We start from the raw sequence: 27410 nt of genomic DNA on the forward strand, positions 1-27410 counted from the left end.
GCCAATTAATGTCCCATTATAAATTGTAAATTTCTGAAAACATTTAAACTCTTTTTGATAACCAAATAAATATATGATACTTTTAGAAAAAATACACATCAAAAATAAATGTTTTTTAATACAAGTATAATACAATGAGAGAGGCTATCTTCAAATTTTAAACTGTATTTGTTTAGTTAATATTTTTAGATGACTTTCAGTGGCAGCTTTATTTTTGCTTACTGGGTATTTGTATATCGCCAGAAACATGAGTATTAACAGTGGCACAATTAATTTGATTGAAGCTGCCACACCGCGTGCCGGCAACGTTTCTATCCAACAAATTGCCGGGCGGCTGTTGCAGGCAACAAGCCGAAACACAGCAGCAACATCACAGCAGCAACATCACAGCAGCAAAATCGCCGCAACAGCAACTGTGCAGCAAGCGTGCAATTAACTCTTGTGCGCCAAGATCAAAGCGATTAATGCCGCCCAGCCCCGCGACTCGGACTCGGACTTGAATTCTCGGACGAGTGGATGGATGGAGGGAGGGAAGGGGGGTGGAGGGAGGGACGGATGGGCGGACGGACTTGGCCCAGAGCAGGGAACCAAGACCGGGACGAGACGTGGCCGAGGGCGGTGCCAAGCCAAGCCTGACGCTTTATCGTCATCCACATCGGAGCCGTCGTTTCTGTTGTTCTTGCCCATTCTGCACAGAAAACAATTACATATACAATATATACAATTTTTGTTTCAGTTTTGGGTATCAAAGCAGAGCTAAAAACAGTTAAGCTGTAGAATCAAAATGGCAAACTGTTCGGTTCCAAAATTAATACCTTGAAAAGAAGAACATCAACACTTATCCAATCCGATTTTCTTTTTGTTTTTATCGGAAATATTTTTTTAAGAAGGGAATTCCCTTGCCAACATTTCGATATTTCTTGATTGTTTTTATCAATTTGATCCTAGTTTTTGTCTGTGTAGGAAAAAGCAGATCGGCATGATAGAAGACCGGCAGGCAAGTTGGTCAAGAGCCAAAAGCCGGGAGAGAGCGATCTGGCCAAAAGGCAAACGTGGCTGGGAGTTTGGGGCAAATAGACCAATCGGTTGCCATTTGCGGGTGCTAAATGCAGCTAAGAACTCTGCGGTTTGGGGCAATTTTCCGAACTAAATGAACCGCAACAGAAAACGAATTGAGAGACAAATGCATTTCAATGGACCCACCAATTTTGGCCATTAACTTTGGCCTACAACCGGTTTCGGCTTTCAATTTGATGCCTGCCGTCTTAACTTGTTGTTGTTTCATGGCTATAAAAACACAGAAAAATAGTTAATATTGAATTTGAATTTTAGTGAAAAAATAAAACTCTGTAAAACAAAAAGTCTTTATTTTATCTTTTAAATGGTTTTAAATTGGCTTTCTGGCGATGAAATATGATGAAATATGGCAGTTTAGGAATTGTTTAAGTTTTTTAAAATTTAAATGTAAACAAACTTGAAATAAGGCCATACCCCTAAAAACAGAATGAGAAGTATTGGTTTTATAAAGATTTGGTTGTGACAAATCGTTAAACAAAAACCAAAACAAGAAAATCTGAGCAATTCTGGATGTTATTATTCCAACATCAATTCAGCAGTTTTCTTTAAATCTTGTCAAAGAAACCTTATATTTATTTTCATTATTTTTAAGGTATTGCATACTTTTACGATGGGTTTCTTAAAACTTAGTACGGATGCTAGCCACCAGATTCGCTGGTAGCGACTGAATCGAAAGACTTACCATTAAGTAAAACTGGTTAAAGACCCGTCTTGGCCGAGATTTATCGATAAAGCCAGAAAAAGCAGCTCCTCGAACAGCTGAGCACGATTTGTTTGGCCAAAGCACAGTTAAAGCCAAGTCGCAGACCGGTTTGGGCCAAGACAGAGGAAAGATCAAGTGGCAAAAGAGAAAGCATTCTTGGCTTGTTTTTGTTGACGTGTGCAACAGGCAAAGAAATGCCCCATTTCAGTTGCTAAAAAACCTTGATAATTATGGCAGCAAGTGTGGTAAAAACTCCCAAGTGCCCAAGACGAGGGTCTGCCAAAGATCTTGCCAAAAATACAGTGAGTGCAGGGCTAAAAGCCAACAATGAGGCCAACTGGTGAGTGAAACATGGTCAGATCGAAAGAATGTTAATCAACCTTTGGAAATTCCTACACCCAACAGGAATTGGTGGCTTCTGCTGGCCACTGTCTTCCTTGTGACCTTTGCCACCCGCTTTTACAAGGTGACCGAACCGGATCACATATGGTAATGTGGCATGCCCCACTTGCAATTGGATCACCGCACCTAATCCATTTATCCATCTTCCAGTTGGGACGAGACGCACTTCGGCAAGATGGGCAGTTGGTACATCAACAGAACCTTCTTTTTCGATGTCCATCCTCCGCTGGGAAAGGTGGGAGTGCTGGAAAGTATTACATATTACAAATATATTTTAAACAATTTTCTTATTCACAAGATGCTCATTGGACTCTCTGGCTACTTGACCGGCTACAATGGAACGTTTCCGTTCGAGAAACCTGGGGACAAGTACAACGAAACTCGTTACCAGGGCATGAGATATGTGAGTAATGGAGATTCCCAAACCAAAAACCAAGAAATACTTTAAACGTAATAACATATTGTTTTTATCCATAGTTCTGTACCACTTTGGGAGCTCTGATCATGCCGATGGGATTCGATACTGTCTACGATCTGACGCGATCCCACGAGGCTGCCTTGCTTTCGGCTGCCTATCTGGTTTTTGGTAGGTTTAATATCCACAACAAAATATCTCCTTGCAAATTAGTTGAACATTTTTTAAACAATTTTAATGCATTAACCTAAACCTAAAAGACCATCTGTTTGACTAAGGCATTTGTTGTTTAACGTGCTTTTTTCGTTTAAAAGTCCCATCATAAATTGTAGCAAATTATTTCATTGTTTTTAATATCCACAACAAAATATCTGCTTGCAATTTAGTTGAGCAGTTTAGTTAAACATTTATAATGCATTAACCTAAACTTAAAAGCCTATCTGTTTAATTATGGCATTTGTTGTTTAACGTACTTTTTTTCATTCATTTAAAAGTCCCATCATAAATTGTAAATAATTATTTCAAAGTTTTTTAATATTGACAATAAAATATTTGCTAGCAAATTAGTTGAACAGTTTAGTTGATCATTTTTAAACCATTATAATGAATTGACCTAAATATGATTATGGCATTTGTTGTTTATCATGCTTTTTTTTCATTTTAAGTTTAGAGATTCATTTGAAAGTCCCATTTCATTGTTTTTTAATATCCACAATAAAATATCTGCTTGCAAATTAGTTGAACAGTTTGGATGAACAATAACAATTATAACAATTAGAGTGCATTAACCTAAACTAAAAAGCACATCTGCTTAATTATGGCATTTTTTGTTTAATGTGTTTTTTTTTCATTTCAAGTTCAGAGATGGATTTGAATGTCCCTTGATAAATAGTAACTAATGTCATGTTTTTCCCTGGCCATTTAGATGTGGGTCTCCTGACCCTGAACCAGTACATCCTCCTGGACCCCATCCTGCTGTTCTTCATGATGGGCTCCGTGTGGGGCATGGTGAAGATCTCGAAGAGCACCGCCTCCGGAGGATCCTACGGCCTGCGCTGGTGGTTCTGGCTCTTCCTCACCGGCACCATGTTGTCCTGCACGATCAGCGTGAAGTTCGTGGGTCTGTTCGTGGTGCTGCTGGTGGGTCTGCACACCGCCACCGAGCTGTGGCTCATCCTGGGCGATCTGGGGCAGCCCATTCTGGAGACGGTAAAGCAGGTGGCCTGCCGGGCCATCACCCTGATCATCTGGCCCATCCTGCTCTACACCCTCTTCTTCTACATCCACCTGAGTGTCCTCAATCGCAGTGGCAATGGCGATGGCTTCTACAGCTCGGCCTTTCAGTCCAGGCTGATTGGCAACTCCCTGTACAATGCCAGCATGCCCCGGGATGTGGCCTACGGATCGGTGGTGACCATCAAAAACCACAAGACGGGCGGCGGCTACCTCCACTCGCATCACCACCTGTATCCCAAGGGAGCGGGTGCCAGGCAGCAGCAGGTGAGTTGGCCTTAATACACTGCAAGGGGAAAGTAAAACTTTTATCTAAATATAATATGATATAATGTAACTCTTAAGGACTAAATTTTGGTTTCCCCCCAAAAAACTAGTTTAAGAAACACAACCCTTTTAACAACTAAAAAAAAAAAAAAAAGTAACTCTTAAGGACTAAATTTTGTTTTCCCCCAATATATAATTAGATTAAGCTGCCTCATAGGTCGCAGTAAACTTGTTTAAGAAACACAACCCTTTTAACAAATAAAAAAAAAAACAAAAAAAAAATGATTTTAAAAATTTCTCAATTTCAATCCATTTAGATTACCACCTACACCCACAAGGACGAGAACAACAAGTGGCTGATCAAGCCGCACAACAAGCAGCGTCTGCCCAAGGACAAGCTGCAGATCCTGCGGCACGGGGACATCGTCCGGTTGGAGCACGTGGCGACCAGGCGGAACCTGCACTCCCACAGCGAACCGGCGCCGATGACCAAGAAGCACCTGCAGGTGACGGGATACGGCGAGGTGAGTGTGGTTCGGATCCAAGGATCCTTCCATTTATGGGGTAATCCTCGGCGAATCCCTGCTTCCAGTTGGGCGTGGGCGATGCCAACGATGCCTGGCGCGTGATGATTGTGGGCGGCAAGGTCAACGAGACGGTGCACACGGTCACCTCGCGGCTCAAGCTGATCCACCTGCTGCAGAACTGCGCTCTGACCTCCAGTGGCAAGCAGCTGCCCAAGTGGGGGTTCGAGCAGCAGGAGGTGTCCTGCAACCTCAACGTGCGCGACAAGTACTCCCAGTGGAATGTCGAGGACAACGAGCACAAGTTGAGTGAGTGCCCAGTGATTTTACCTCTCATTTATCCAAAGTACTCATTCCTTTCACCCAATTAGTGCCCAGTGTGAGCTTCAGCGTGTATGCCCCCGGGTTCTTTGCCCGCTTCCTCGAATCCCACGCCGTCATGCTGCAGGGAAACGCAGGACTAAAGCCCAAGGAGGGCGAGGTCACCAGCAGACCCTGGCAGTGGCCCATCAACTACAGAGTGGGTCGAGATGGCTTTTGGCGATGCCCGGGCAGGTGACTCACCTTCTTCCGTTCTCTTTCCAGGGCCAGTTCTTCTCCGGCAGCACCTACCGCATCTATTTGCTGGGGAATCCCTTGATTTGGTGGAGCAACCTGGTGTTCCTGGCTCTCTTCGTGGCCGTCTTCCTGTGCAATGCCATTGTGCAGCAGCGCAGAGCTGGCCTGGCTCAGTCCCAGGCCCAAAACGCAGTCCCCATCGATCCGGAGCTGTCCACCACGGAGCTCTGCAGCTGCTGTCCCTCGCAGGAGGAGGAGGAGGAGAAAGTCCTGGCGGCGGTGGAGTCGAGTGGGTCACCACCAGCCACGCCGGCGATGTCCTTGCGGGCGGCTGCCTGGCTTTTCGTGGGCTGGGTGCTCCACTACCTGCCCTTCTGGGCAATGGGCAGGGTGCTCTACTTCCACCACTACTTTCCGGCCCTGATCTTCAACTCCTTGCTGACAGGTGAGTACATAAAACAATACAATCGGGTATCTATAAATTGGCAACCATTTTCCAATTTAAAATTGGCATTTCAATTAAACTAGTCAGTAGTTTTACTGCCCAAAAGAATGCTGTACAATTAATAGGTACCAAATACTATAGCTATTTACCAACTTTACATTCTAACCTCCTTAAATCGTTCTTATTTCACAAGGCATAATGTTTAACTACATAATGAGGGTCCTGCCCAGGTGGATCCAGCACGTTATCCTGGGAGCGGTTCTCTCGATCCTGATCTACAGCTTTGCCGTTTTCTCGCCACTGGCTTATGGAATGAGTGGTCCTCTGGCCAACGAACCCAACTCCACGATGCACAGCCTCAAGTGGCTGTCCACCTGGGAGTTCTAGTTGATACATTCTCTGACTTTCCATTGGGGTTTTCTAATCACTAATTTGGTTGAGTTTCTTTCTGGGAATAGTTATTTATTTAATTCATTTTTGTCCGCGTAAAAAATATTTAATTTAAATTTGAAATAATGCTACTAATTGATAGTCCCATTTTTTTAAACCAAACACTTTATTTAATTCAGAGGAAACTCCTTTAAAGTTCTGTGAATATGAAAACCCCTAACAGGCAACTTTTTTTTTATTATTTATGAGTAGATATAATGTTTAATGTATAGATTATGCTTAACTCTACGTACTGTTTACAAACAAAAACAAAAAAAAAGCGATTAGTAAAAGTAGCGAAAGAATTGATAAGCCTATGGATCGAAGGATTTGGGGATCTGGGATCTGGGATCCTTGGAGATCCTTGGAGATCCGCGATCGGAAATCGGTGATCAATCGAATATGCCCAGCTCGTCGAAACGGCGCAGGGCGTAGCGCAGGGTGTCCGTGGTGCGGGGATTGGAGGAGAACATCAGCTGGACCTTCTTCTTGGCGAAGTCCTGGTCCGTCAGGGCCTCGATGCTGATGTCGTACGAGTCCTCCTTCTTCATGGTGACCATCGGCAGGAAGGCGTAGGAGGAGAAGAACCCGTACAGCTCCCTCGCCCGGATCTCCTGCTGGATATCCGCATAGCTGGGCACAAATGACGAGTGCATCCGCTCCAGGCTGTCCCGCAAGGAGGCGTAGTACGTCTGGATGAGGAACTCGCGCCGGTGGATCAGCACGTCCAGCTGGACGCTGCTGTTCAGGAAGAAGTTGATGTCGCAGCCCGGGCTGCCGAAGAAGCTGTTCTGGAAGTCCACCTGAAATTATAATTATTACTATGTAGATTAAACTCTAATATGTATCATATTAAAAATATACATGAAAATAATATCCAATCCTGTCTTGGAAATACAAAATATTTTTTATAATTTAGGAAATAAGAAGTCCCTAAAAAGTATAAGTCTCCATATGAGAAGACAGTGTGTGAAATATATTACAACACAATTTTTCGAAAACTTTCAAAAGAATCGATTCTCTTTAGGTTTTGTATTATACTTGTATTAAATTAAATTTCTAAATGCCAACTAAAGTGTGAAATACTTGGACAACTTTTCAAGTAATTTCAGATCAAAAACTCAATCAAATCACTCACGAATATGGCATCGATGGGCTTGGTGGGCTGCTCGTCGTCGTATTTGTACATGAAGTTGTTCACCCACAGGTCGCCGTGGTTCAGTACAGTGATCTCTCCGGGCAGTGTACGGCCGGTGGTCACGAGGTTCTCCTTGATGTCGTCGCAGTGGCGGTGCAGCTTCTCGGCCAGCAACTCGTATCCGGGCCACTTGGCCACCACGTTGGCCAAAGTCCGGCACTGGAGGGTCATGAAGTTGATGAACCGCTCGTTGGTGCGGATGTAGTTCTCGTCCAGCATTCCGGTGGTGAAGTGCTCCCGGACACTCGGCTCCTGCAAGACATTCCAAGCCAATAAAATAAACATGAAATCAAAAAAACAAACAAACTTTACCCATTTCTGATTTTGATTTGATATTTGCTTTTGGATGGACAAGTGAGAGTAGGAAATGGCATGTTATAAAATGTAGTTTGACTTATTTTAACTTGTTAAATATAAATTATATTAAAATAAGATATTTCAAAGACTCATTATGTAGGTATATTTCTATTATATTCAACAAACTACCTATAGTCACTAAAACCGGATCACTTAAATGGTCAAATATACATTCATTTGGCTTCATTTGACGTAGGCACTTGATCAGCAAAAACCCCATTCATGATAGGGAAATGACATTTATTTTAATGTGCAGTTTGGCGCCAGCTGTGTTTTCAAATTGTTAATCAATCTCATCGATATTTGTAGAAGCATTAGTAGTTGTGTAATGAAATGAAAATCATATAAATAAAAGGTGACTATTTTGTGAGAGCGCGAGGCAATTCAAAAATATTTCCCATTTCTAAATTACCGAGAGCATTTCATTTTGATAATTTAAAATAGAAAGTAATGACCTCATTTTTTAAACTGCGCTTTAAAAAATTTCTTATCTCAGTTGCATTTGCAATGATCACGTGACAAGATAGAAATTAAGCAATTTTTAATTTTGTTCTGTATTTCTATTGAACTTTGGAATTCGTTTTAAATGATTTGACAATCATTTGAGAAGTTTATTGACTCTCTTTGTAGCTGGTTTATTCCAGAGTGAACTACATAAAATGTAAAACCCAATTTTTGTTTTGCACAAAAAGTGTAAACCAAATATTTTAATGGCGTCGAGTTAAGCAATCATATATTGTAAAATATTTTCTTAACTTACAAAAATATAAATATTTTTTAAATCTTTTGCGTACCACAGAAATATCGTGAAATAAAATATGGTTTTTCATTGCAATTTTTGTAATGAAAATTTATCTAATAAATTCTATTTGGAAAAGTATAAGGATTTATCAGCAAAAGAAAGGTGATATTTAAAAGCTATATATATGCGATTTATCAGTAAAAGAAATATGATATTTATAAGCTATATATAGAAAATTATAGAGATTTATGGGTTTTTTTCGGGGTTTTTTAAGTTTAATTAATTTTACAAATAGGATGCATTTTTTTGGAGCCAACTCACCTTCTCGGCTAGCAGCATGGAGCTGGCGTGGAACTTGCCCAGCTTCTTGAGGATGACCACGCAGTGCTCCTCGTTGAGGCCACTCTGCCGGCTGGCCAGCTTGTAGCCGTACTGGGTGAGGTCGTCGAAGACGATCGTCTGGATGGGCTCGCGGGTGGTGTAGAGGCACTTGGCCCCGAACTTGGACCCGTCGCCGATCAGGACCTCCAGCTTGCCAAGGACATCGAAGTAGAATATCTTCTCGCGCAGATAGACGGCCAGCTCCTCGAGGAACTGGGTGGCCGGCGTGATGGCGATGCTCTTGACAATCAGGGCCAGCTCCTCGTCCAGCTGCCTCTTGCTGCTGCGATACAATGCCTTGGCCCTGTATATCTTGCTGCAGTAGTTCTCACCGCCTCCGCCGCTCGACTCCGCGAAGATGATCTTCTTGATGTCCACCCGCATGTCACGCAGTCCATCCTCCAAGGCAGCCTTGAAGAAGTCCTCGTTGAGGTACTTGGGTGGCTCCTGGCCCAGTCGCTTCTGCTTCTCGTCCAGCTTCATGCTGTCCTGGTTCTGGATCTCTGATTCTGATTCTGATACAGGGTTTTTTGGGGCGGGACACCTGCTGCAGCGGTTGCTTCGACTGGGAACTGGGAAACTGTGGCCCCGCCAACGCACTTATATATATTGAGCCCTTATCAGTTCAGGTGCTGCCCGCTTCGCAGTCGCCGTCGACCGCACCATATCTCTATCGACTATGTATGGTATGTAGTATAGATCAGGTGCTCCATAGATGGAATTTCAGTGGGGGTTACCACCCCCGCTGCCACGTACTTTTTCGATAATTGATACCCGTTCCATGAAAAAGGAAATGATATGCGCTATTGTTTGGTGTTTGGAACATCTTCGGGTAAATCCCTTTGGAGAACGCAGCCCCTGGCCTTGACACTCGACTAGATCCCATTCCCATCCGAACTCCTCTCGTATTTGCAATTCCCAACTGCCGCACACATCCGTATCACCTAGGTGAGCCAAATCCGTATACTACATATGTATGTGCACCTAGCAAATGATAAATGCGTCTGCTTTGTCCATATAGCACATTCCATATAACACATACGTATTTCGATTAAACATATTTCGCTGTTTTTTTTGTTTTTTTTTGGGTTCCAAATATCAAAAATGCGAGTACAGTTCTTGTCGCAGGAATAATAATATTTATTCCGGCGGAAACGGAACTCAACTTTGAGAGAGTTCTGCTGCACCTGTCGTAGAACACCCATGGAATACCGAACCGTTGAGTGATTACGGCGCCCAGCACGTGGTTAAATATATAAATCTAATAGGGGTGCGCTTATCGGTTGTAGTTTCAGATAATTTATAGATGCGGAATTATTCTCAGCATAAGCCATCCAAAAAATATGATAGCTTGGTACACAATATATATTCTGTAAGTGGTAGCTGAAAGGGTTTCCTTGAACTAGACATATTCATCTAAACAATAAAAAAATCTGTTAGAAATCATAGGTATAAAGAATAATACACATATAAAGTTCCCAAAACATATTAACCAAGTAAACCAGATTGCAGATTCCTGGAAAACCCTGACCCTAGAATGTGATTTATCGTTAGATGGCAGATCTTCAAAAACAAACGTGGGGAGCAATGTCTTTGTTTTGATTTACCGCGCATATAAAGCGATGCATATAGCCATTGCGTCATGATCGGGGCTTCGTGCTAACTGGCTATATGGCTATATAGTCCGATAATGGTTAGACGTGGAAAGAAGCTCCTCTACGTGGCCGTGTGTCAAACTGGTCGATTCGAGCGCTAGATAAACCCAAAACCGCTTGCATAAGTCAGGGATCGAAACTAAGTGCGCGAATCCGGATCGAACTTGACAACAATGGAATTTATACACTCACGGATCACCGGTCGCCAATGATCGCGTCTGGCCGCCGTCTAATTAGTTCGCCATGCGTCTGCTCCGGATCGAACTACTTGGACATCGCTCTTGACCCCAGAATTCGTCGGCTCTTCCGATTATATATTATATATTTATGGCTAGCTATATAGTCTACGCCACGAACTAATCTCAAATGACGCATTGAACTACTGAAGATCGATTAGAGCGATCTAAAATTAAAAGTGCTTCGCCACGAAGTGGCCATGGCAATGGTGCACCATGTAGGACTCACGGTATCTGCATTGCGGATTCTGTTTCCGAGGGGCGTACGGCGGACGGCGATCGGGGTCACCAGGGTTATCGGTGCGAGTGAACCAAATTGAAAACTGACAGCCGAACGTCGTGATTTGCAATTGAGATATAGATATACATAATCTGGTGGGAATTAAACATATAGGATCGAAGATCAAATCGACATGTTGTGGTTTAAGCTCATTTTTAACTTTGAATAGTCTTCATTTGATTTTCATTTAAAACTAATTGAAAAGATTAGTGTAATTCAAATATTTATGGAATATTTACTATCTACGATCTCTCAGTTTAAGAGCTATGGGATGAAGCTTTCGTAAAAATCTTTTTAACTCAGAAAATCATTTTCCTACATCAGATTTTATTTTTAAACTTAATTGCTTAAATAGTTAATTTATTTTACTTTAATTATCTTAAAAGTGGTACTCACTTCGTAAGATCCTTGATGCACTGCATCCTAAGGTCCGGTCCAAGTAAGATGGCATCTCCCATATCTCTAATAACCGCTCTCCAAAAAGTAGTATTTACTCCGTAAGATCCTTGATGCACTGCATCCAGGAGTCCGGTCCAAGGAAGATGGTATCGCCAAATATCTACAATAACCGCTCTCAGAAAAAGCACGTAACACCTACAACCTGGAACGAGAAATAAAAAATTAATTCAAAGAATAAATCAGGACAATTGCGGCATACCTTGAAAGGTCCTTGATCCTCCTGATGACCAATCCAAGTCAAATAATATCACCATGCATCTGCAGCCCCTCAGGAAACACACCCACACAAAACTTTTTTCATCGGGGTCAACTGATATTTCGACTACCTCAGCCCCTAGGTCGTGAATTTCTAGCTAGAACTGCTTGGGAATTATAAATTCACACTTGCGAAATTATTATTATTAGCATTAGCATTAACACTTACATTCATTTAGCATTAACATTAACAGTAACATTAACAGTACATTAGCAGTAACATTAACAGTAACATTAACATTAACATTAACTGTAACATTAACAGTAACTTTAACAGTAACTTTAACAGTAACATTAACAGTAACATTAACAGTAAAATTAACATTTATTTTTATATTAACATTAATATTAACATTAACATTTAAAAAGTTTACCTTTAAATTTACATTCACATTAAAATGAAGTGTATATTTTGTTAACATTATTGTGGTTATGGAAAATCCAATAAAAATATAAAATATAAAAGAAAAGCAAATGAAAGTATATTTTTTTAAAGTCTCTAAAAAAATAAACAACATTGAATGTTTTTACATTATTTATTAATCAAAAGCGCAATGCCAACATTCTTGAGCTGCGTAGGCAGCACTAACATCCCCATGTCATGTCCCAACTTTCTAGTTCCCGAGATCTAAACGTTTCCTCGGACGGATAGACGGACATGTCTAGCTGTTACATACTGCTCCAAGAATACGATATACCCATTAACTTGAAGAGTAACGGGTATAGTTATTCTTGTTTTTAACAACATTAGCCGTTAGTATGTACTGGAATAGTAATGACAATCTGGCAGACAGTATGACCTACGGCGTTACGACCGCAATCTGTTTGTGTGCACAGCCCTAAGCAGGCAAATACAAAACCTTCACATACTTCTACCGAGCGCATTACTCGCTGACCAACACAATATAGCAGAAACAATAGGAACAATCTAGGTAAACATCGATTCCCAGACAATCCTATCTGAAGATCGTAAATCGACATGCCACAATAGATAAACATTGCGATTCTCGACACTATGAAGCACATAATTTGACCATTAAATGTATAGATATATCCATATAGATTCGGAATAGCAAACAACTGAAATTCTGGTATTCAACTTACAAAACTATATCACAGTACATAACGATATTTATGGCCTTCAAAATGAAAAGGGTTTGTATGTAGGGCATTTCCAGGTCGCATTGGGCCGAACCACTTGCAGTCCTCGAATTGTGTCAAAACTCAAGTAGCAACAAATGTTTACTTGGCTTTTCATGTCATATCTGCTGCTGTTGTCATGTTTTTATTCTGCGAAGGCAGAGCGGGATGGGAAGAGGGGTCAGAAAGAGAGGGGTCAGAAAGAGAGGGCGCGATGGCGGCACGCCGCCAAAGTCAGAGATTGCAATAGTCCGCCCATTCGGCAATTTACTGCTGCGCAAAAAATGCATTAAACTTGAACCAAATGCCGGCTATTAATTGTGAATTGGCAACTTTGGACTGAAATCCAAGAGCGCTGGTACGAGCCCTCTTCAGGCTGTAAACTGCTTGAATAATAGTTCTTACCATAATTGTTTGGGCCTGCGCGACCCACAGATGCGCTGCCACAATTATCAAAAGATGAGCATTATTAGATAGGGCATCTAATTTTGGACCCGCTATCAGCGAGATGAAGTACATGGTCCAACGCAACGCTAATCAATCAATTTGGCACATTCCTAGCGATGTTCTATGTTTTCAGGCGAATCAAATCTACTTTTAGGGAAGCTTCATATGATAATGCTCATTCTAAAGGCATTGAAATTAAAACGTAAATGCCAGCCATCCATTTTTAAAATACTGTTAAGTAAAATTAATTCTAGAACGATTTAATAAAATGTTTATTTAGCTGTAATTGAAATTAAAATTCAACTGCTAGCTAATACAAATGTTATATACATAAATATTATTGCTACATCTAATTATATTTTCATAGCCATAACATTTGCCTATCCTGTATAATAACCTGTTAGCCTGTTCATGGTATATTTATTACAGTTATATTAATGTTATTATTAATTTTAGCAGCTGTTAGTCGCCGTACATCTTCGAGGTAGAGGCTTCAGCCGAGGAAGAGAACGACAGCTTGGGCTTGGAATTCTTGGCCAGCTTCTGCGCAGCTTTCGATGTGGAAGGGCGTTGGAAATCCGGTTCGGATGAGCCGTGGGCCACCACCTCGGCGTCCAGAAGACTGGCGCGCAGCCCCTCCTGGCGGGCCAGGAACTGGGTGAAGAGCGGGTCCTGCACCGGCTGCTGCATTTGCACCTGCATCTGGCGCTGGATCTCCGGGAATGGCTGGCGCAGCAGATGGCTGCCGGCCGAGAGCAGGATGTTGGCCAGGGTGCTCCCCGTGCGGACGGGACCGCGGCGGGTCATCGAGTAGCGGCGGCAAGGCGCCGGGCTGGGCGGCTCGTCGGGCACCTGGGGGGCCGGGGAACTGGGACGGCGGTGGAGCAGATGGCTCTCCGGCGGCATGGGTGCCCTGATCTGCGAGTGGTTGCCGCTCGACATGGCCTCCTTGATCTCGGCGTAAGTCTGGTACTGGCCCACCCATAGCGGCTGCGGCAGGTGCGGATAGTACTTCAGGTTGCTGGCGAAGAACGGCTCGTTGGCCATGGCACTTGGACTTGGTCTTGGACCCCGGGGGCTCTGGGTCCGGTTGGTGGGCAACTGGCCAAGACGGCGGGTCATGGCCGTGGGGCTGGTGTGCCTGGGGCCCACCGCGGACTGGGCGCTCCGGGGGCCCTCCATCTTCGGGGGGTGGGGCTTCCGGGTGGCCCCGAAGTTGCTGCCCGCTGCCCGCTGGCCATTCTGCACGGCCCCCGGAAAACGACGCCAATTCTCCGGAACGCGTTGTGCCGGATTCGGGGTGGCTAGTCCGAAGCCACCACCATTCAAACCCGAGTAGCTCTTGTTAACCTTCAAAGGAATGTCTTGACATCAGGACCACATTACTAAACCATAGACTCACCCAAACACTCGAGTGGATCTTGATTTCCTTGGGGCGATTCATCTTCACACAACTCAGTTTTAATTCTTTTGCAATAAGTTTCTGATTTTCAGACAATTCACTGGCTGTCGTTCACAATGAGAATGACTTATCCTTTTCGCTGATGGCAAAATCTGCACTTTCACTTTGACGTTTATGTCAAAGCCTTCTTGTGAGATTGCCATTTTGGCAATAACCCTACTGGGTTGCGTACTATCGATGGGGCGGCAACCCTACTTGATTATCGGGGAGAATGACCTATCCCAACGGTACTCAGTTCAATATCAACTGGTTGGGGGTGAATTACCGTATTTCATGCCTTGTTGCGCTTTGTTTGCCCGCTGAATAAATCGGCGATGGCTTACAGTCATGGTGGAAATTCTAGTGCCAGTTAATTTGAGCCCCCTGTTCCCTGCTCTGAAAATGCTCTTTCAAATTCTTTTGCCAACGGAAAATGAATGGTAATGTTTTGTAACAACCAAATTCAAAGATTATTATTTTTTATGATAGAACTTTATACAAAGATCTGTATAGTAATAACATTTTATTTTTGCTAGGGTTATTATCTGACCAAATTAATATAAAGTTATATTATTTTTTAACTTAAAATACTGTCTCCGTAATTCTGACCGCAGCTGTTCGCTCAGCCCTTGTTTATCCGTTTTTCCCGCCTTTGTGTTTCTTTATTGTTTATTGTTTATGGTTACCGATTTTAACTTTTCACTGTTTATCCCCTCCTCGGACTGAAGCTCACGTCGGCGCTTAGTTGATAACCACACGGCTTTCCGAGCGGATCGCGAAAAGTTGACTTCCGAGTTGTGGATCTGGGTTAGGAACGGGATTACCGCGGGATTACCGATCACCAATCCCAGGCAGTACAATTCCACACCCAAATGCTGGTGAGTATGTGTGTGGGAGATTTATGGCCCTGAAAGGGTATACAAAAAAAATAATTCAAAAATATTTACCCCACTTTTTACATATGTACGTATTTACCCCTTGTCCGAATTCTTTGTTGCCATCTTAAATTCAAACATGACACAGTGACACCATTTCGTGCTCTTTTCTGCCGCTGAGATAATTTGTTTGCATCTCGCCGACTCCATTTCGGCTTTATTATTAATTTTTGTGCTTATTTACATTTTTTGCGTGTGTTCTAATTTGGACTCAAGTGTGACTCAGGTGTCTGGCATGAGAAATAATATCTGCGGCTTTGTGTGCCTACGTATGCTTAAGCTAAATATCTATATCCATATTCATCATATCTTCAGTGTGTTATTATAGGGGTATAAAGAACGTAAATAGCTCGTTATATGTTGTACTTGAGAATGATTTCCAAAAGCTGAGACGCAATTGCCAATGAAAGATGCACTTCGCTCGCTGGATGCGCTTGAAAGTGGCAAATTGCAAATGAAAAAACCAGTACGTGCTCGCCAATGCCCCGCGATTTGTTCATATCGCCCATCCGTCGACTTGTTTAGAATTTTCAGCTCAAAACAAAATAAAATAAATACTATTAAAAAGCAATGCGCTCTTATCAAAATCAAACGTTAAACAGCCGAGTTTGCAATCACAGAAAAACGAAAAGCTTTTGTTAGCCAAGTTCTACGCCCGCCGACCAGCGGTGACCTAAATGGCTAAAAAGACGCTAAAACACTGTAACAACAGACGTTATTAGAAACACTAGATAACGATGTAAGGGGCATCTTCGAATTATCTCCAAAGTAAGGTGATAAATTCTACCTAAAATGTAAAAATGGTTGTTTAAACCTCTTGACCTCCACAGAATTTCCCAAACTCCCCAGATTTAACAACTGCAAGCTTCTTTTTTCGCAGACCTGCACAGTGGGTTAGAAGCCAATAAAACCAGGTAAATCCCTGGAGAATTTCTGCAGACACGCGTCAGCTTGTCATGGGGAGGTCCTCCTCGGATTGTCCCTAAATCAGGTCGACGACGGGTCGTTACTAACTACCTGATAACTACTGGTCGACCCCTTATCGGTCACAATGTGTTTTTAATCTCTTTTTGACTGTCCAGGCAGACATGACCCCTTATAAATATATGAATATGCGGGCGACGAGGATCAGTTGACTTCTTACACCGAAGTAGAGAGGTCCCTTGAGCAGTGGAATTTTTAATCGTGAAAAACTATATTTCAGTGGTCTTGTGGATTCATTTAAATACAACATAGTGTTTTTACAAGATATAATACATTTTCTGATAAGCAATATTATAATCTTTAAACAATCTAGTGAATGTGATCGCTTAAAATAATATGAAATTAAAGAAAACAATTTCCTGACATACTTTAAAAGTAATATTTTGGTGGAATTTTTAAATTAAATAAACAACAATATAAAATTGGGTAAGTTTTCAAAAACTAAACATTTTATATATCTTTATTTTTAAAGTTTTAAAATTAATTATTCAAAATCAGTGTTTTTAAGGCTTGTTCTTTTATATACACTTGTTTGTATGTTATTTTAAACAGTACAAAAATGTAGTATCCTTGCTCTAAAATTATGAAAAAGGTTTTATTTCCTTCAAACACACTGTTGAATTAAACCCACTGTGCTTTCGATGCGGTCCTCTAAGTGAAAGCTTTACCGGTCAATGTCGCGTTGATAGCCGTCGAAAGAGACGGGAATAGGTTGGGGGATAAAGACAGCAGCATTAACACTGGGCTCCATGACCAGATGATGACACTCGAATTGGGTTAGGCGCAATATAAGCCTTATTCGAGATACGGGGCATGCGTCAGCGGGCGGGTTTCTTTGTTCTGCAAGTTCAGCGACGTCGACTGGGGCAGCGAAGGTACTGATATGATAATACCTGGTATCTTACGGAGCACCACGGCATGTTGTATCTGCCGAACTAATGCAACGTAGGGTATATAAGTTGTTACTTAAAAATTAGCTTGCATTTATTATTTTTTATTTACATAAGAACTATTGTTATTTATATGATCTCTTATTTGCTATGTTCTATTATATAAATTACGTTCCATATAATATTGAACCATGCCGAAATAGTTTACAGTTTACACAGGATGGCAATATCATTTTATTATAGTTAATTACTATTTCTTTTGTGGGTGTGCATTAATGGGCTTATCATATCTCGATAATAGGCTTTTTTAAACATAATTAAAATATATCTTTTGTATAAAACCATATACCTAACAGGTATCCGATAGTCGTCGTGATAATGGCAAACTTTCATGCTCACGATTCTCTCCTGCGCATTTGAACTCTTTGGCGCTGATATATTCTTGGAATTATGCACAAAGACTGTAGACTATATGGCACTTGCATAAAGCGACCGCTTTTTTTCATTCCGCTCGAAATCGAAAATCGAGAGAGAGCGAAATTGCTGCTTTTCTGGCGGCTGCGACGTCGGCAGAACAAAAAAGCGGCAGCAACAATTGCTGGCAGTCCATTTCTGAGCTTCAATCATATGCGGGCACTTTGTTGTTGTTGGTCCAACCAGTTGGGTGGAGCGCTAATTTCACCGTTAAATTCTTGTTAATAATAATAGTGATTTAACACACTGTATACATGTTTGTTTTGTTTGCGAAAGTAAATTCAGTGTGCAGATGACTGGGGAATTTGCGAGTTCCCAATTTGGCAACGCATTTTCTGGTGCAATTTTCTTGGCCCTGGGATTTACTTTCGAGTGCTGCGTAGATCAGTGTTTTTTTTTTGTTTTTGCTGATCATAAGTGAAGTGACGTCAAACGGGAAATATACAAACGACTCTTTGTGTTTTCCGTGAGTGTAACAGCCACTGAACAGAAGACTTTTTTCGGCTAAAATAACTTCAAGCTATGCGAGTTTGGCTGATGCAACCAGAGGAAATAGTGACGCAAATAGAACTAGAAGTTACAACAAATACGGCAACAATATATTCGGTATTTGCTAGCGAAAACAGAAACAGGACATATTAAAGCTACAGCAGCAACACCAGTAGCCATTTATAGTGCGACACACCAGCAATATTGTGGCAGCAGCAACATAATCACCTGGACAAACAGCTCCAAGAGGCAGCCACAAAGGTGCAACACTGAAGCAGCAGCAACATGCTGCTGGCGGAAATCGCTGCCAAGGAAAACATGCTGGAGCCCTATGGTGCAGCAATCAAGCGAAAGGCCGAGCTAGAGCAACAACAGCTACGTAAACAACAAAGGAGCAACATTAACAACAACAGCAGCAACATTAACAGCAGCAGCAGCAGCAACATCCTCGGCTGCAGCAGCAACATCAACGGCTACAATCGGCCATTTCTTAGGCGACAGGGAAAAATGTATTACAATTCCAATTCGCGACCTTTTTGGATGAAATTCAGATCGACAGCCACTTCGAATCCAACGACAATATTTACCACTAACGACGATATGTGCAATGCAGCAGCAGCAGCAGCAGCAGCAACAGCTACATCAACAGCAGCAACATGTGAGTTTGTGATTCTTTCCTTCTTTGCTTTGCGCTGTTTTGCCTGTTTATTTCGCGTTCGCTTTTTGTTATGATGCGGTTTAATCGCACGCCACACGTTTCGGGTTTACGTTAAAAAACAGCTGTGCACACTTGCAGCACTCAGCTGATTGCCACCCATACGCACAGTGGTACAAAACGGATGCGAAATGCTTTATATATCTCACAAGCTTGGAAGATTGTATTTTTTTTTGGGATCTCTATTTTCTATTCCCTGTAATCTTGACTATTTTGCATTTTACATACCTTCTAATTACTTAACTATTTGCAAAAGAATTTTTGTAGCTTTCCTACTGAAGTTATTCAACAAATTCCAGAGCTAAATGTAAACAAAACGTTTTGTGTAAAGCTGTTGTAATTTCAAGATACTGCCCGCACATGAATTGATGACTTGTAGGCTTTTGTTTTTCAGTTCCCAGACTAATTTCAATAAAATGTATTCTTATCGAAGGCATGCAAATTAGTTGGGGGTTTCGTCTGGGTTTATTGCTAAGACGTCAGGAATTTCACTTCGTGGGTTTGAAAAAATGTACAATAAAAACTCTTTATTGACTAACAATACTCACGAAAATGCCATTTTTACCTTAGTAACCTTTCTAAGATCTTACAACATAAGTAGATTAAAGAAATTATGTGTTTATGGCTTCCTAGCTTCCTAAATTTTCTAACTTAAAATTGAATACAGAATAGGCCTTTGGCACTTTTTGTATTTCTTAATAGAATTTAAAATTATAAAATATTAAATATATAATTAAAGCTATTATATTTTGCCACTAAAATAAATGTAACGATCCTCTCAAAATGTAATATATCAAAAACTGTTTACCTCCGTCCAATATACGTGGTTCCACTGTACCCACCAACTAGCCCTGGTCAGGACAAAATGCAAAGTGCGAAACTTGACCGGTCAAGGATGCTCCCACTCGAATCAATCTCGCGGCGGAGGAAAACAAAACGGAAAATAAAACATCAACGACAATGATGATGATGTCGTCTTCGTCATGATGATGATCGCATGCAATAAATGCGCCGGCAACAACAGTAAAATCAACAACAATCACAAAGGAGCGAGGGAGACAAGGCAACGCACTCGCGAGGTCAAAGTACGTCAATGAACTTCGCCGCCGAAAGAAAAGTTTGTTTTCGAGGTTGAATTTAATGCCCGAAATGGTGGCTAAGGGGCAGGAGAAATGTTCTTCTTTTTTTGTTTTTTCGATTTTTTTGGCAATGGCATTGGCATTTGCCAAAAACATCAGCAGTTTCTACTTAGCGCCCCATATCGAAAGCTCGTGAAATTAAATAAACAATAGGTTCAATGCACCTAAGACGCAGTAGAATTCAATTTGCGAAAGCTCAGTTGATATCTGCGAAAACTTTTCACTCGTTTGGCCTTCAGAACTCGGAAATGTAAATCGCGAAGCGCATTTAATGCACAAACACTCTTGCGAGTAATCAAACATTTGCATGTGTCCACATCCATATGAAGAGTACTTAATGCTCGTAAACATTCTAGATTAAATGATCGACAAGGCGCAGTGATTAACTCAATTCAGAGCGCATCGAACTACTGATAGTTATAAAAGAGTCATTGAAAATTCGTTGAAAAATCGACCAAAAAAAAAAGTAAAGTAAAAACACAGATTTTTAGAGAATTAAACCACAATCATTTTGAGATATGCCACTTCCAAATCGGATGTCTCTAAGAAAAGTTATGAGCTTAGAAGTGCAGTTTTTTGCCACTTTTCTGCAAAGCCATTTTTCGAAAATTTGGAAAGGGGTAACATCATTAAAAATGACGAAAAATCGACCAAAAAAAAAAAGGAAAGTAAAAACACAGATGTTTAGAGAATTAAACCACAATTATTTTGAGGTATGTCACTTTGAAATCGGATGTCTACAAGAAAAGTTATGAGCTTAGAAGTGCGGTTTTTGGCATTTTTCTGCAAACCTATTTTTCGTAAATTTGGAAAGGGGTAACATCATTAAAAATGACGAAAAATTGACCAAAAAAAAAAAGGAAAGTAAAAACACAGATGTTTAGAGAATTAAACCACAATTATTTTGAGGTATGTCACTTTGAAATCGGATGTCTACAAGAAAAGTTATGAACTTAGAAGTGCAGTTTTTGGCATTTTTCTGCAAACCTATTTTTCGTAAATTTGGAAAGGGGTAACATCATTAAAAATGACGAAAAATTGACCAAAAAAAAAAAAGGAAAGTAAAAACACAGATGTTTAGAGAATTAAACCACAATTATTTTGAGGTATGTCACTTTGAAATCGGATGTCTACAAGAAAAGTTATGAACTTAGAAGTGCAGTTTTTGGCATTTTTCTGCAAACCTATTTTTCGTAAATTTGGAAAGGGGTAACATCATTAAAAATGACGAAAAATCGACCAAAAAAAAAAAGGAAAGTAAAAACACAGATCTTTAGAGAATTAAACCACAATTATTTTGAGGTATGTCACTTTGAAATCGGATGTCTACAAGAAAAGTTATGAGCTTAGAAGTGCGGTTTTTGGCATTTTTCTGCAAACCTATTTTTCGTAAATTTGGAAAGGGGTAACATCATTAAAAATGACGAAAAATTGACCAAAAAAAAAAAAGGAAAGTAAAAACACAGATGTTTAGAGAATTAAGCCACAATTATTTTGAGGTATGTCACTTTGAAATCGGATGTCTACAAGAAAAGTTATGAACTTAGAAGTGCAGTTTTTGGCATTTTTCTGCAAACCTATTTTTCGTAAATTTGGAAAGGGGTAACATCATTAAAAATGACGAAAAATCGACCAAAAAAAAAAAAGGAAAGTAAAAACACAGATGTTTAGAGAATTAAACCACAATTATTTTGAGGTATGCCCCTTTGCAATCGAATGTCTGTAAGAAAAGTTATGGGCTTAGAAGTGGTATGAAAATACTAATTAGAACTTCGAAAGAAACTATATTACGTATACGCCATGCATGAATATTGATGAGTTTACGAATTCAAAGAACCTATACTCACTGTAGGCAATGTTAAAAGCAATAAACAAATATTGGTTAAAAAATTAATTTAGAGGAATGAACCAATTTTGTTTAGAGTTTTTAGACATAGCTATCCAAAATCTCATATTACGTATACGCCAAATATGGTTTAAGACTGAGAGACTAGTTTTTGTAAAAAACGGACGGACAAGCGAGCATGTCCAGATTAACCCTTTGCAAAGGTATGAAAGTAACGATTTGAACTTCGAAAGAAAAACTATATTACGTATACGCCATGTCTGACTATTGATGAGCTTAATAAATTAAAGAACTTTTAAAACTTTAGACAATGTTAAAAGCAATTATTGTTTAGAAATTGTTTAGAAATTTAATTTAAAGGAATGAACCAATTTTGTTTAGAATTTTCAGAGCTAGCTATCCGAAATCCAATATTACGTATACGCCAAATATGATTTAAGACTGAGAGACTAGTTTGCAAATTATAATTTTCTCTGCAGAGGTATAAAAATGTAAAGTAAGACCCCCGGTATGCAAAATATATATTAACTAGCTTTGTAAAAACGGATTTAATTACCTTGTATAGAGTTACGTTTATCCAACCGCCAAAGGATTAACAATCGAAAAGGCAATTAAATATAAATAAATAAATTCAATAAAGCAAAATCCAACTTCCGGACGAAAACGTTCAGAGTTGTTCGATTTCCGCATTAAAAAGCCGCTGCAGGTTGCACTTTATCTTATTTTGTTTATGTTTTTGGGATCTCTTTTTGGGTTTTTGGGATCCGGCAGGCAGGTGGCTTGCCAATACCCCGCCTCCCTTTTTTTCCAGCCAAATCGCTCAAACGTGTTTACAAACGTAATCTACACGAAAGTGCGGGGTATATATAGAGTGCACATATACAACATATATACATACATGTCTGGGGATTACTTCCTGTGGCAGATGAACAAAGGCGCTGAGAAAAGAGGCAGGAAGTGCTCGCGTGAAACGAAAACAATCCGCTGTTGTTCTTAATAATTATTTTTATGGCCCGAGACCATGAGCGCCACGATTGCCAGGCACATTGCATATTGATGATAATTCGCAATTTATTGATTATTGGGGGACAATTCACTTGGAACGGGGAAACGCAGATGTCACCATAATAATTTGCAAGTCGTTGAGTTATTTATAAAGATTATTTCAAATGATTGAATAATTATCAAATATAGGTTTCAGATGCAGAAGCATTCTTCTGATTCAATTAAAATATTTTGTGTATTTTTTTAGCAATGACAAATTATTAATAAAAATAAAAACTATTAAAAGTATGACAAATCGTGTAGCTATTTGTCCAGTGACTCAGTTCCTACCCCAACAATATCCGCTGCAGCCAAGTTGGCAAGGTCGCAGGGGCGGTGGGTGGAAGGAGTTGGGGGTGGGAATAGGGGTGGGGAGGGGGGTGTGTTTCGTGAGAGGAGAGCAGCGGTTCAGTCACCCACAAACACCTGATTCTACAGAGACATGCGCTACAGTAATTGTTGTTTTCTTATCTGCAGCTAGAGAAAAGTTCAAGCACCTGCAACGGCACACGCCCCCTTTCTCCGCCCCTCCCGACGTCCTTGAATTTTTTTTGCCGAACAGAAGTTGCTCTCACTTTCGCAATATCTACAATATGTATTTCGCACTCTCTCCTTTTCGGTGACCGATAAAAGCGCACACGCTTTGCTATAAGTGTGTAATATTGTAGCCAGCAACAACAAATATATAAACAACAATAGCTAAAGCAACAATATCGGTTCGTTACACCGATACGAGCTTTATTCGCTGTTTTTTCGCTTTTTTTGAAAGTTCAAAGTTTCCTTTGGTAGCGAGGGAAATGAAAAACGTAATTGAACTTTCGCCAGATATCGCATGATTTAGTTAAATAACTTGGTTTTTTTATACCCTTGCAGAGGGTATTATAATTTCAGTCAAAAGTTTGCAACGCAGTGAAGGAGACATTTCCGACCCTATAAAGTATATATATTCTTGATCAGCATCACCAGGAGAGTCGATCTAGCCATGTCCGTCTGTCCGTCCGTCTGTCCGTCTGTCCGTCTGTCCGTCCGTCTGTCCGTCTGTCCGTCCGTCCGTTTCTACGCAAACTAGTCCCTCAGTTTTAAAGCTATCTGCTTGAAACTTTCCCAAAAGTTGTCTTTCTATTGCAGGTAGTATATAAGTCGGAACGAGCCGGATCGGGCAACTATATCATATAGCTGCCATATAACTGAACGATCGGAAATGCCATAACTTTGGTGTTTTTAAAGTTAGGAAGTTGGGATTTTCTAAGAGTTTTATTTTTGGCCAATTAATCCGACCTACCGAATTTCATAAGGATCGGACGACTATATCCTATAGCCGCCATATAATTGATTGATCGGAAATGCCATAACTTTGGTGTTTGTAAAGTTAAGTTGGGATTTTCTATGGGTTTTATTTTTGGCCAATCAATCCGACCTACCAAATTTCATAAGGATCGGCCGACTATATCCTATAGCTGCCATATAACTGAACGATTGGAAATGCCATAACTTTGGTGTTTTTAAAGTTAGGAAGTTAGGACTTTTTATGAGTATTAAGAATACACCATATGAATAATTTTGAAGAATATAATTTACAGAATATTCTGCAAGGGTATATCAACTTCGGCTCCGTCCGAAGTTAGCTTTCCTTTCTTGTTTTTCATTGATTTTGAACTGCAGACTTTTTGTTAAAGTAAAAATCAGACATTAGTACAGTACTTAAATTAAACATTAAAATTGAACTATTTTTCAATGTTGTATATTTTGAAATTATTATAAGCAAAATAATATGAGTTTATCTTTGAAAAATATTTAAAATTTCTATTATTATTTATGTGATAAAAAAGAAATAAATTCATTTTCACTGCAGCATGTATATTTTTAATTAAATAGTCAAAGACGCACATGCAAATGCGATTTAAAAACTTATTTGCACAGCAAACTTCAGCCCTAAAAAATTGTATCTTTTAACTTATACTTATGTTACTAACTTTATGTTAGTTTTTGCATTTGTGAAACATTTGTTTATTGTTCATGAATTGTTTATTTACAGGTGAGTAAAACCTCTTCATAACGATTGTCTGCGCAACAAGACTTCACTATATCTCCGAGTAAGTGCCGACATCCCTAAAGATATTGCCAACACAAGGTTAGCGACTTTGTTTTTCAAGTAATATAACATAATTCAAGAAGAAGTGTCGAAAAAGGCCAAAACCACTTCGAGATTCAATTCGAAATTGCGCATTTGCCAAGAGTCGGGAATTTAGAAACGTATACCATATATTTATTTATATTCATAACAATATTTATATAAAACTTGTTGCGTTTCGAAAACAATTAGCCCGAAATGCAATTTCGTATAAATGTCGGGCTGGCGCATAAATTAAATTGGTTTTTACAGGTAGAGAAATTTCTTAGTCGGTTTTCCAAAACTTTAAGAAGGGTTTATAGAAAGCAATTTTATCTTTTATATTAAGTTAATAAACTTTTTGTTTGGTAATGGGTTTATTACCCTGTTGACATTTCTAAAGCTTGTTGGAGGTTCATATCCTTGGAAAATGCGGGTTGATGTCAGGTTAAAGATGCGTTATTTTCCTCTGTGCACCAGAAAGGTCGACAGCACATTAAACCACCGGTGGGTGGGTGTGTGGGGGCACCAAAAAAAAAAAGTAAATAAGACAACATCGGGAGGTGTCTCTAGTGAGCGGGGAATCAGGTTCAATGGCCAAAACACAAACCCAACACCCAAAGCACACAAAACACAAAGCAAAAAGCAGAAAGCCAAAACTCACCCGGCCAGATGGGTTGGCAAATGGAATCGAGGCAGACAGAAGACAACAGCCCCAACAAGTTCAATGTTGTATGCTATATGGCGTCTATATACTGTATGGACCCGTGGTGTACTATATAGTAGGGGTTGTGCAAAGGCGTCGAGTCATTAACATTTGCCGGAGTTCGGACAACAAATAATTCGTTGAACCCAAAACACGTAGATAAAAAGTTGGGGGAGGCTTTTGCCCAGACAGTGTTTCCCAACCCAATTGCGACCCCTTCTGCTCCCTTTTTCCTGAAATGATGATATGATGAAATGAAACCGTCTGAAATCGCTCATTGGGATTACACATAATAATTGGCCAAGGACACGTGTTGTGTCTTTCAAACAAAGAATATGAGTTTTACATTCAGATAGGCTTTATCTCAGAGTTCGAGTCAATTACTGAAATGCACTTTATATATGAAAAAATAAGTTGCTTTATTTAAACTGAAACTTTTGCGCTTGGTTTTGTTTTATGCAAATGCCTTGGAAGTTCCCTTTAGTTGTTATAATTGCATAACTTTACCTGGTTTATTATTCTGGAAATTGTGAACTACACTTTCATTTAAATTTCAGGAATTTCAGTTTTTATCTGAAAATCGTATAATATATATATAGAAAATATATAAAAATAGCAAAGCAAAAATATGTATGATACCAACTTAATTCCCATTTGGTTTAATGAGATACAATATTGTAAAACCCCTGTCAATCACCAAGTACATTTATCCATCAATAATTCAAGCGATTCCCAGCGATGACAATGTCAAACTTTTCTAGCTGACGTGGCCCAAAAGCTAAGAGTTATTAGTTTAAGAGGTGGGTGGAAAAGTTTGGGGGTGCTCGGCCTATTCGATACGATCAGCCGATTCAGAGGGGTTCGATTATATTCCTAATAACGTCAATAACAATTCGCTGACGCAGTTTGTGGAAAGTTTGAATGTGGTTAGGGGTAAATCTTTTCGGGGGTTGGAATATAGTGAATATAGTTGCGTGGGTTAGAGGCAGATGTTAATAGAAGTACGTGCAGTACCAGAACTCAAATAGTGCATGTCCAACGTACGTGTTTTTTTGGGGCATTCAACATATGTACATACAAGTATATACACAACCCCCTTTACATGACCAAAAGTAATTGTATACAGTATTCGATCGGAATGTCTTTAAAACAATGGATACCGAATTAGATTATTCACTTGAAAGGAGTAGTCTTAATTCATCTACACTTACTTAGTACGTATAGAAGCTTTTAAAAAGTTTGGAACACAAATTAAAACCTTAACAAGTAAATGGTTTTAGGAAATGCATGAAGCTGTAGGGGATTAAGGTTCGTTCACAGACAAACAGAAATGTCTCACGTGTTTAACAATCGCACAGTGCCCAAAATGCCTATTGAACAGAGTTTTTATTATTAATTAATATTTAAAGTATTATTTATGTATCATTTTTAACT

At 40.0% G+C, this 27410-nt stretch overlaps 3 protein-coding genes across 4 annotated transcripts in view; 2 read left to right on the forward strand and 1 right to left on the reverse strand.

Annotated features, from left to right (window-relative positions):
- Positions 1 to 1867: 1867 nt before the first annotated feature.
- On the forward strand, positions 1868 to 6358 carry LOC108046977 (protein O-mannosyl-transferase 2). The gene is made up of 11 exons (XM_017126982.2): positions 1868 to 2120; positions 2186 to 2269; positions 2333 to 2417; positions 2481 to 2585; positions 2660 to 2768; positions 3523 to 4097; positions 4415 to 4621; positions 4690 to 4930; positions 4993 to 5141; positions 5207 to 5624; positions 5818 to 6358. Exons 1-11 carry the CDS (start codon positions 2011 to 2013, stop codon positions 6009 to 6011), a joined length of 2277 nt encoding a protein of 758 aa, XP_016982471.1. The 5' UTR covers positions 1868 to 2010; the 3' UTR covers positions 6012 to 6358.
- LOC108046979 lies at positions 6334 to 9317 on the reverse strand. The gene is made up of 3 exons (XM_017126983.2): positions 8672 to 9317; positions 7192 to 7503; positions 6334 to 6856 (listed from the first exon to the last, which is right to left on the reverse strand). Exons 1-3 carry the CDS (start codon positions 9212 to 9214, stop codon positions 6446 to 6448), a joined length of 1266 nt encoding a protein of 421 aa, XP_016982472.2. The 5' UTR covers positions 9215 to 9317; the 3' UTR covers positions 6334 to 6445.
- Positions 9318 to 15415: 6098 nt separating this feature from the next.
- The window catches only part of LOC108046941 (transcription factor 20), a 39862-nt gene continuing 27867 nt past the window's right edge, over positions 15416 to 27410 (forward strand). Inside the window, exon 1 of one of the 2 annotated variants that reach the window (XM_017126923.2) lies at positions 15416 to 15522. Coding sequence is in view for 1 of the 2 variants with exons in the window: in XM_017126917.2 (XP_016982406.1) it covers positions 18702 to 19074 (373 nt within the window). In the remaining variant the exon portion in view is untranslated. Of the gene's footprint in view, positions 15523 to 17980; positions 19075 to 27410 lie in introns of those variants that run through there. The other variant, XM_017126917.2, reaches the window with a different exon arrangement.

This window comes from Drosophila rhopaloa, unplaced genomic scaffold (genome assembly GCF_018152115.1).
Source record: "Drosophila rhopaloa isolate 14029-0021.01 unplaced genomic scaffold, ASM1815211v1 contig_3, whole genome shotgun sequence".
NCBI lineage: Eukaryota > Metazoa > Arthropoda > Insecta > Diptera > Drosophilidae > Drosophila > Drosophila rhopaloa.